This window comes from Maniola hyperantus, chromosome 8 (assembly GCF_902806685.2).
Source record: "Maniola hyperantus chromosome 8, iAphHyp1.2, whole genome shotgun sequence".
Taxonomy (NCBI): Eukaryota; Metazoa; Arthropoda; class Insecta; order Lepidoptera; family Nymphalidae; genus Maniola; species Maniola hyperantus.
This window is the reverse complement of record NC_048543.1, coordinates 2,352,588-2,363,833: the sequence shown is the minus strand read 5'-3', so window position 1 is coordinate 2,363,833 and position 11,246 is coordinate 2,352,588. Positions and strand designations below refer to the sequence as shown.

General features: G+C 46.4%; 1 protein-coding gene across 1 annotated transcript in view; it reads right to left on the bottom strand.

The window, feature by feature from the left end:
• Positions 1–282: 282 nt before the first annotated feature.
• LOC117984445 (uncharacterized) overlaps positions 283–11,246 on the bottom strand; it is a 28,843-nt gene continuing 17,879 nt past the window's right edge. Inside the window, exons 19-25 of the mRNA XM_069500344.1 lie at positions 9,539–9,614; positions 8,214–8,314; positions 7,402–7,445; positions 6,640–6,966; positions 5,955–6,030; positions 3,526–3,625; positions 283–3,177 (exon numbers count right to left, since the gene is read on the bottom strand). Coding sequence (XP_069356445.1) covers positions 597–3,177; positions 3,526–3,625; positions 5,955–6,030; positions 6,640–6,966; positions 7,402–7,445; positions 8,214–8,314; positions 9,539–9,614 — 3,305 coding nt within the window. The 3' untranslated portion in view covers positions 283–596. The remainder of the gene's footprint in view (positions 3,178–3,525; positions 3,626–5,954; positions 6,031–6,639; positions 6,967–7,401; positions 7,446–8,213; positions 8,315–9,538; positions 9,615–11,246) is intronic.

Sequence of the window (11,246 nt, the reverse complement as noted above, 5' to 3'; positions counted from 1 at the left end):
CACTACTTTGTCGATTTCATTTGATTTGATTTTAATAGGAAGGACATTTTACAGTTCATAATTTTAGGCAAATTTTTTTTTCTGTCGTCCAATAAATTAAAACCAATACTACAATAATATATTCTAAACATAGTTCATTATTTTAAAAAGTTGAACAAACACAATAAATATTCTAGAATTAAAAAAAATAATTAAAAATGATTTCATTTAAATACATAATATACAAACCTATTATCATCTTGTTGCAAGAAGGCAACAGGAGTACAATAATGAAAGCAAACATTTAAAAGAAAACATTTATTTGCAAAATGAAATAAAATCGATTTTTATTAAAATTCATAGAGTTCTAGTCAGAGTATACTGTGTAAGTACTTTTCGATTTGTATATAAATAAATCTCGCTTAAATTAAACAAAATAATATTATAATAATAATACATCGTTTCTATTCGAGACCAAAAAGACTCATTTAAACTTCCAAGAACCTAAACGTCAACTTCATAAAATATCATACATAGCGTACGTCACTAGGCGCCTATCGCGGCGGTATAAATAAAATTATCTATGTAATATGTACAGCGCGGGGCCCCCGGGGGCCTCACGCGTCGAGCTCGTCCTCGCGCTGGCTCGAGAAGTAGCTGACGAGGCCCCCGAACACGCTGCCCTCCTCGCGCCCCGCCTCCTCCTTGACGCGCTGCGGCGCGAACTTGGGCTCGGGCGGCGACGCGCGCGGCGAGGCCCCGGGGGACTCCGAGGCACGCTCCGCGGACGCGGGGCGTTCGGGCGGCTTCTCGATGCGGTGCACGTCGGGGTAGGTCGCGAAGGGCGGCAGCGGCGCGCGCGGCGCCGGCCGCACGTACGGGTAGTGCGACGGCAGCTCGTGGCCCATCAGTCTCTCGGGCGGCGGCGCGCGCATCATGTCGGGCACGGGGCCCCGCGGCCCAGGCGCCCGACCCATGTCGTGCATGTGGCCAATTCTCGCGACGTCGTGTAGCGCGCGATCGCCGCTGGGGGGCCTCGACTTGTCATGGATCGGGCGGTCACCGTTCGGGGGTCTCGACATATCGTGAATCGGCAGGCCGCCGCTAGGGGGCCTCGGCGTTTCGTGCATCGCCCGATCGCCACTAGGAGGCCTGGACATATCGTGGATCGCCCGATCTCCACTAGGTGGCCTTGACATATCGTGGATCGGGCGATTTCCACTGGGGGGCCTGGAAATATCGTGTATCGGGCGCTCCCCGCTGGGGGGCCTTGACAAATCATGGACTGGGCGATTTCCGCTGGGGGGCCTTGACATGTCGTGTATTTGTCGATCAACACTAGGCGGTCTCGACATGTCATGCATCGGTCGGTCTGCTCCGGGCGGTCTCGCCATGTCATGCACGGGCCTATCTCCCGCGGGAAGTCTTGACATGTCATGCATCGGCCTATCTCCCGCGTGAAGTCTTGACATGTCTTGCATCGGCCTATCTCCCGCGGGAAGTCTTGACATGTCATGCATCGTCCTATCTCCCGCGGGAAGTCTTGACATGTCATGCATCGGCCTATCTCCCGCGGAAAGTCTTGACATGTCATGCATCGGCCTATCTCCCGCGGGAAGTCTTGACATGTCATGCATCCGCCTATCTCCCGCGGGAAGTCTTGACATGTCATGCATCGGCCTATCTCCCGCGGGAAGTCTTGACATGTCATGCATCGGCCTATCTCCCGCGGGAAGTCTTGACATGTCATGCATCGGCCTATCTCCCGCGGGAAGTCTTGACATGTCATGCATCGGCCTATCTCCCGCGGGAAGTCTTGACATGTCATGCATTGGTCGGTCTACCCCGGGCGGTCTCGACATGTCATGCATGGGTCTTTCGCCGCCCGGCGGTCTCGACATGTCATGCATGGGTCTATCGCCACCCGGCGGTCTCGACATGTCATGCATGGGTCTATCGCCACCCGGCGGTCTCGACATGTCATGCATGGGTCTATCGCCACCCGGCGGTCTCGACATGTCATGCATGGGTCTATCGCCGCCCGGCGGTCTCGACATGTCATGTGCAGACAGTCGATCCAGTCCCGGAGGTTTGTTCATATCGTGCATGATCGGCCTGTCGGGGCCGAGCCGTAGCGCTTCTCGCATTATCGATCGATCGGGGCCGGGGGGCCTCGAAGCGTCGTGCAGCGTGGGGCGGTCGGCGCCGGGGGGCGCATCGTGCGGGAGCGGCCGGTCCAGACTGGGCGGCCTCGACATATCGTGCATGAGGGGCCTATCGGGCGCCTGCGAGCGGGGCAAGTCGTGCATTCCCAGGCGTTCGGGTCCGAGGCGCGACAAGTCGTGCATTATTGAGCGCTCGGGGCCCGGCGGGCGAGTCATGTCGTGCATGATGGGGCGGTCGGGGTGCTGCGCGCGCGGCCCTTCGGGCGGCATCGGGCGCGCGAGGCCCGGGCGCACGTCTCCGGGCTTCATGTCGGCGGGGTAGCCCGGCAGGTACTGGCGCATGTCGGGCGGCGCGCGCTGCAGCGGGCCGGGCGGCGGCGCGTAGGGCCCGTAGGGCGCGTAGTGCGGTGCGTAGGGGCCGAGCGGGAAGCGCGGGCGGCCGTCCTTGGTCTCCGTGTGTTTGATCTTGGGGTGCGACTTGGGCGGCTCGGGCGAGCGCTGCGCGGGCGAGCCCGGCGGCGACTGGTACTCGGGCTCGGTCTTCACTTCCGCTTTGATCTTGATCGCAGGCTCCTTGTCGCCGTCCTCCGGCGCCGAGCTCGGCGGGGGGGTGGGTTGGGGCGCCGGGGAGCCGGAGGTGCCCTCGGGCGTGCAGGCGGGCGGCGCGGCGCGCAGGTTCATGACGGCCGGCGGGCGGAGGGGCGAGGCGTGCGGCGCGTGCCGCAGGTGCGGCGGGTGGGGCGAGTGCTCGGGGCGCGGGAAGGGCGCGGGGCGCATGTGCGGCGGCGGGGGCCCGGGCGGCGGGGCGCGGTGCGGAAGGGGCGGGTAGGGCATGGCTTGCGGCGAGCCGGGGCGGTGCAGGGCGTGCGGGGGCCCGCGGTAGGGGCCGGGTTGCATGTGTTGGTAGTACTGGTAGTTGTGGCGCGGCGCGTTGAGCGCGGGGTGCTGGGGGTGGGAGGGGTGGGAGGGGTGCATCTGGTACATTCCCTGCCCGCGGTAGGGCGCGTTGCCCGGCGCGTACATCATCGAACCTCTGCAATGAGAAATAAAGTCTTCATAAGCTAAATCTATATATATAAAAGGAAAAGGTGACTGACTGAATGACTGACTGACTGACTGACTGATCTATCAACGCACAACTCAAACTACTGGACGGATCGGGCTGAAATTTGGCATGCAGATAGCTATTATAACGTAGGCATCCGCTAAGAAAGGATTTTTGAAAATTCAACTCCTAAGGGGGTGAAATAGGGTTTTGAAATTTTGTAGTCCACGCGGACGAAGTCGCGAGCATAAGCTAGTGTTCACTAAAAACAAAGTAATCCTTCTTGTGGTGGTACAAATGAAGTGTATAATAATAATAAATATGGTAAAAGTGTACCTGTATTGTTGGTTGAGCATGTGCGGCATTCGTGTGATGATACTGGGCTCTTCTGTGACCGGCTTGAACGGCTGAGGTGATCCCGCTACGGACAAAGTACCTAAAATGTTAAACATTGTGTGAATGAACAGTCTGATCAAAATGCTCATTCAAGGTTACAACAATTCGCATAGAGCTAAAAATCGGTACGAATGTTGGGAACACCAAAAGAATTGTGAAAAGTCCTCATCTGCAAAAAAATACCTATGTTCAAACTAAAAGTTCACAAAATAGTTTTTTTTTTGCTTTTTCTAGCTAAATGATAAGTTTTATCATAAAATAGATGACAAAAAAAAATTTTGATCATGAAATTCAACAAAATTACAATTCCACAAACTTTTTAAGAATTACCATTCCTGAGATATGGCGAATCTAAAAATTAAAGGAGTTACATAAAAGGAAAAGCTGACTGACCGTTCTATCAATGCACAGCTCAAACTACTGGACGGATCGGGCTGAAAATTGGCATGTAGATAGCTATTATGACGTAGACATCCGGTAAAAATCAAAGAGTTCCCACGGGACTGTTAAAGGCCCATCTATAATACCGATTTATATGAAATTTGGTATTTAGCTTGCTTCCCCAATATTGACATAGACAACTACTCATCCCGGAAAAACAAAGATATCCCACAGGATTAAAAAACCTACATCCGCGCGGACGAAGTCGCGGGCATCATCTAGTTAGTCTAGCATATAAACAACGAAAATATTAAAGAATCGGATTTTTTTTTTTTAATTCAGAGACAAGTTAGCCCTTGACTGCAATCTCACCTGGTGGTAAGTGATGATACAGTCTAAGATGATAGCGGGCTTACCTGGAAGGGGTATGGCAGTTTTTATTAAACCCATACCCCTTTGGTTTCTACACGGCATCGTACCGGAACGCTAAATCGCTTGGCGGCACGGCTTTGCCGGTAGGGTGGTAACTAGCCACGGCCGAAGCCTCCCACCAGACAAATTTCCCCCCTCTAGCCTTTATTGCTATATAGTGTGGCTAATTCCGTTGTACACAATCTCTAAACTAAACTAAAATGACACATATAAATCTATTGCCACACCTTTCATATTGTTGCTTGCGGAAAAGGATGGCACTAGATTAAGGGTGCCTTTCCACCAGAGATGTGCTATGCAGCTATGCTGCGAAGATGTGAAGTCTACGCTACGAAAATATGTGACCGTTTCCACCAATACTAAGCTATGTAGCTGTGCGTACTGTAGGTATTCTGCAGTCTGCTCTGCACATAGCTACACCACTCGCGACGGCCCATAGCACGCATCCTTCCATATAAAAAAACATATTATCTTAGTTGAGTCCGTTTCCACCCGTGCTAAGCTATGTGCACCAATGAATATGATTATTGGTGTGTGGACACCAGTGGATATCAAACGCATCCCATAGCACATTTTCTTTTTTAAAGAATATTAGCCAAATTGCTGACTAATATTCCCCTTTCCCCTCCAATTAAGCGTAAAGCTTGTGCTAGGAGTAGGTACGACAATAGTGCAACGGGTGGGATTTGAACCGGCGACCTTTCGGTTTTCAGTCCGCTCCTATAACCGTTGAGTTATCGAGGCTATAAATCTGTATAAATAAATATAAAGGTGGAAAAGCAGCCTTAGACTTGTTAATTTAGTTTAGTTTAGAGATTGTGTACAAAAGAATCGGCCCCAGTGTTTCAACAACACCCTGTATACACACACACACACACAAGCACACAAGCACACACTCACACTCACACAAGCATACACACACACTGTTGTATTTTTATTATTGTATATACCTACATTGTGGCTAATTCCTTTGTACACAATTTCTAAACTAAACTAAAATATCACGTCTAAATCTATTGCTATCCCTTTCATAATGTTGCTTGCGGAAAAGGAAAGCACTAGATTTAGACCTGTTAATTTAGTTTAGTTTAGAGATTGCGTACTAGAGAATCGGCCCCATTTATTCTAAATCTATTCTGTTAAAAATAGTTTTAATTATAATTTAAAGTAATCTCTTTTGGCCTTCTGTTATAACTAGATTTAAATTTAAAATAATAGAAGAGTAATATAATGTAGTGGTAGTTTGGGCAATGTGAATGGCCCCGATTCTCTAGTCTCTCTCTAAACTAAATTTAGAGTATCTGCATCCTTTTCTTTTTACTAATGCTAAAAAAGGAACGGACCATGACTTTCACATTTAAAGACTCTAAATTTTAGTGCACAATACAAATTTAAACAGTAGGTTCGCGAGTGCGTGCTAAAATCACGGGTTTTACCATCTAAAAATTAAATTTAGAAATGTCAAACTACTTCTGTCCTTTTCATATTACAATAGTAAGAAGAGGGTGCGAATACTCTAAAATTTGGTTGTGCTTAGAATCGGTGCCAATGTGTACCTTCTCTCATGGCGGGGTGCAGTTGGTCGGGGCGGCGCTCGTCCGGCGCGGCGATGCCTCGCAGCTCGGCTCGAACCTACCAACACAACGTTTGTACGAACCGCATGTCCGAATATACACCCAATCGTCATCTACATTTACTTCTACACTATAGTCGACGCATTTTAAACTGAGCATCTGTCTGTTTCGCTCGCACTTACAGGTCGTAGGTGCCAGCGACCTGTAAGTGCGAGCGAAATAGACAGATAACTCGACGACTCAGTTTAAAATGCGTCGATTATAATCCATACTAATATTATAAATGGGAAAGTGTGTCTGTCTGTCTGTCTATGTCTGCTAGCTTTTCACGGCCCAACGGTTTAACCGATGTTGATGAAATTTGGTACAGAGGTAGAAGGACATAGGCTGTAGTACATCCCGGGGAAGGACATAGGCTGCTTTTTATCCCGGAAAATCAAAGTTCCCACAGGATTTAAAAAAAACTTAAATCCACGCGGACGAAGTCGCGGGCATTAGCTAGTAATATTATAAAGAGGAAAGACATAGATTTGTATTTTTGTATATTTGTAACGAATAAACTCAAAAACTACACGGACACTTTAAAATCCGCTAGCTCATCTTGTTTTCATCAAAGGTAGATTGCGCAAACCCAACAGAACTCTGTTTAATAAAAATAAAATAAAACCTGGAGTCGAGGCGTGGCTGGAAACCGTTGATCCTGGTAATCGCCCGGATGCCTCGGCCCCATGGGACTGTTCCCATAGGGCCGGTCCGGCTGCATCGGCCGCATCGGAGGCCCGTACCCCATCGGGCCCATGAAATCCGGCTTTTCCTTCTTCACCTTCTTGCTCTCCTGCAGAGCCAGTCTCGCGAGGCGTTTCTCTTCCCGTTCTTTGGCTTTAAGTTCCTTTAGTTTCTCTTTCTCTTCTTTTTTCTGTATTCTTTCTTGTTTCCGTGCCTCCTTCTCGGCTAGTTTCGCTTCGCGCTCTTGCCTCTTCTTTTCACGCTCGATCTGAAAAAGAGATATTTCCAGATTAAGCGGGAATGTTGTTTTATCTTTCACTAGCTTATGCTCGCGACTTCGTCCGCCTGGACTACACAAATTTCAATCCCCTATTTCACCCCCTTAGGGGTTGAATTTTCAAAAATCCTTTTTTAGCGGATGCCTACGTCACAATAGCTATCTGCGTGCCAAATTTCAGTCAGTCAGTCACTTTTCCTTTTATATATTTAGAAGACTAGCTTGTGCCCGCGGCGTCGCCCGCGTGAACTGCACAAATTACAAACTCCTATTTTACCTCCTTATCGCTATCGCGCGCTAAATTTCCATACAAGCGTTTTCATCAAGATTTTTGAAATAGGGAACAGAAATAGGATTTGGATTTTTGATTTACAATATAATTATGTAGGAATTTTACTGCTTAGTAATAATTATATAATTTTTCACCTGATTCCCTCGTAATGGACCCGCTTCTCCTTCCGGTTTTAGATCTGAAAAAAAAAACGTTTAATTGAGAACCTCTTCGAGTATAACGTGGCGGAAATATTTACGAACTCTCCCGTTTTCGTCTATCCAGTACCGGCGGCGCCATCGCGAGGGCGTTGCATGACGTCACTAAGCCAGGTTCCCAGATATTTCGGTCGGCTTATACTACTAAGGGCCGGAGCGCATTACAGCAGCGCCGCGCGGTACGTCGCTTTGCAACATGCGCAACTGGGTTATAGGGACAACCCTCCACCTCCCATGGCCCCACCAACCTCTCGGTTATATGGGCCGAATCGCGGGAGGGCGCCCGTTCGGTACTTGCTCTTGGCATTTTCCCGGGGCGCCTTCTTCACTCCCTACAAATTATTTTGTCTTTTCCTTGTCCCTTATGCTCACTCTCCCCCCTTGGGGGCTAGACGTCACTAACACAGCTGTGATCTCCGCTGCTGCTCCTCCGTGGTGCCGGCCTGGCACCTGCACGCTCCGAGCTGCTTCGCCTCTTATGCCAATGGTGCGCGAATTCCCGTAGCCGGTTGTAGTTCCCCGCCGATGAGACGAGGTCCGTGTAGAAGACCGGCCCCGCTTCCCCGCGTACGATCCCATCCAACATCGTCACTCGCAAGTCCTCATAGAGGGGACACTCCCACAGCACATGGTGCCTATCCTCGTCGCCAAAGCCGCACTCGCACGCCGGGCTCTCGCACAACGTCATCCTATGCAGGCGCGCCCGGAAACAACTGGGTTGTAGTGGGTATTCCGGAGCAATGGCTCACCTTTGATCTTGACGCCGACGAGTTTGGCGAGCGCGTCGTCGCCCGCCGCCGCCGCCGCGCACGACGAGCCGCCGCGTCCGCCGCGCCCGCCGCGCGGACCCCTGACATCAAAGCTCTTTGTTTATGACTTGTTTGTCACCACAGAGCACAACCTAATTTTAGAGTATGCATCATCCTCTTCTTACTAATGTAATATGAAAAGGACAGATGCAGTTTGACAGTTATAAATTTAATTTTTAGATGGTAAAACCCGTGATTTAAATATAAAATAAATACCTACACAAATAAGTAAAAAGCATGTTTATTATGATTTTATTATAAGGAAAATATTATAAATACCTACTACTTATAACGACGGAAATAGGATTAGAAAATTAACTAGATTATAAGCAAAATGTTGTTAGAGTAGTGTCACAGAATTAAGAATTAATGTAAGGAATCTAAATAAAGCTTTTTTTATTATATTATCATAAAATCCGTGATTTTAGCGCACAGTCGCGAGCCTACTGTTTAAATTTGTAGCAAGCACAAAAATTTAGAGTCTAAGTTCATGTTCCGTCCCTTTTTAGCATTGTTGAAAAGAAAAGTATGCAGATACTTTAAATTTAGTTTAGAGAAAGACAACGGAATCGTTGCCAATGTTTTATTTAAGACAATTTATATTTTTTTTTTTTCATTTATTTGGATCACTAACAGCTAATCATATACATCAAATACAAATTTAATAATAGAAAAGTTTTAAGATAATATGACGAGCTAATTAAAAGTAATCACCGCATGCGAATGTGTCTGGTAATTTTACTGCTAAAATAAGTTACGTAATTATTAATTACATAAATAAACTCTAAACTAATAAACAAATGTATGTAAGCAGTTCATATGGCATCAAGTAAATTACTATGGTAATTTACTTAATGCCATATGAACTGAATTCCGGAATTTAACCAGTGAGTCCGCATGTATGTCTAGCACATTGAGCTTATTATAAAGCAGATGCAGTTTGACAGTTTTAAATGTAATTTTCAGATGGTAAAACCCGTGATTTTAGCGTACAGTCGCGAGCCTACTGTTTAAATTTGTAGCGTGCACTAAAATTTAGAGTCTTTAAATGTGAAGTTCATGTTCCGTTCCTTTTTAGCATTGTTAAAAAGAAAAAGATGCAGATACTCTAAATTTAGTTTAGAGAAAGACAACGGAATCGGTGCCAATGTTTTATTTAAGACAATTTATAATGGCATGTGCATGTTCGAAAGACCTATAGACGTTGGGGTTCTTATATTTTCACAGCCCCATCTGTTTAAAGAAAACAATTTCGAAGCACTTACCGGCTGCCTCGACCCCCCCTACTGCCTCTACCGCGTAGAGGCCTCGGCGTTCTTATTACTTGATTTTCTTGACCTTCTGAAAATAAACAAATATTCACTCAAAATATTTTCCGAATAAACTGTAAATTTTCTTCACGATCACCACAGCGTAATAAATAATTCATTTCTAAAATTGTATACCTACCACCAATATTTGTATGCCGCTACGGGTAATGTGTTGAACTTTTATAATAATTATCATCTTTTGTAACACACATTGTGGCTAATTCCGTTGTACACAATCTCAAAACTAAACTGGCACATCTAAATCTATTGCTATCTCTTTCGTAATTTTTTATTTATTTATTTATTTTTATTATTCATGTACCAAAAATTGTAGTTACAAAGTAATAATAAATTAAGTTACATCGGAAATGCTTATCTCTAAACAGAGATTTCTTCCAGCTTCCCATTCAAGGTTGTGAGTAAGGCGTATCAAGAAGTGGAATAGGTCTACGGTACTAGAATCTAATAAACTACATAAATATCTTATAATAAATACCCAAATCAACTTATATACAATAATAATACTTATCATAAAAAATTATATACATAATATATGAAAAATATAAATACATATAATATATAAAATACTCTATATTAATGATAGGTAATACTGCTTCACTCTGTATTTGAATGAGTGTACTGAGTGGCAGTTCTCTCTGACATTTTCAGGAAGTGAGTTCCAAAGTTGGGTAGCTAGTACGGTGAAAGATTTGTTATAGAAGACTGTGTTACAACGGGGAGTGACGAGAGGATTTTTTGAGACACACGACCGCATAGGTCTAGTAGGAGGGCGGGATAGTTGAAATCGCTCTCGTAGATAACCAGGGGAAGAGGTATTATGTTACTTAATGAGAGGCTTAATGTTGCTTGCGGAAAAGCATATCACTAGATTTAGACCTGTTAATTAGTTTAGTTTATAGATTGTGTACAAGAGAATCGGCCCCGTTATGCAAATAAAGAATTTCCAATTCTATTTCTATCAGTATGTAGGACGCAATGCGAGACGCTGATGTCTTGCTGTATCTGACAGGTACAGGTCCCGTCACCTAAAAAGAACGTTTTTCTTAGAGGGGATGTCTAATGTGTGTGTCCAAAAAGGTTGCTTGCCAAACTATCCCCATCTAAGTACCTACTGTGTTGGAACTGTTCATCTAAAATCGACTTGATCGCTTTGCCACTCACCCGGCGTCGGTTCTGTGTCCTCAGTCTTGATGGACGTGACTCCATCCGGCAGCTTCTGCAGCGGAACTACCGCCATCTTGGTGGCGAGGTCCGACATCGCCTTTTGCCGCTCATCTTCCCCTTGGTCGCGGAAGCTTGGCACGCTCCAGTCGATGTCAAACACTTACCATTTTCACCATAACTAAGATGGACTAAGTCATGAACAATAGGAGATAGGGTAGATTCAATAGGGTGGTTTTCTACTAGAGGGTATCCACGCAATTTTCTCCTGATGAAGAAGGATGGCTGTTCAGTAAAACCTTTGCAAGCGCTTACCTTCGTCCTTCGCCCAAAGAAAATGCCATTTTGCCAAAAACTTGCTCCATTTGCTCTGGACCTGTCTGAAAGCCGCTGGTCGCCTTGCCACTCACCCGGCGTCGGTTCTGTGTCCACAGTCTTGATGGACGTGACTCCATCCGGCAGCTTCTGCAGCGGAACTACC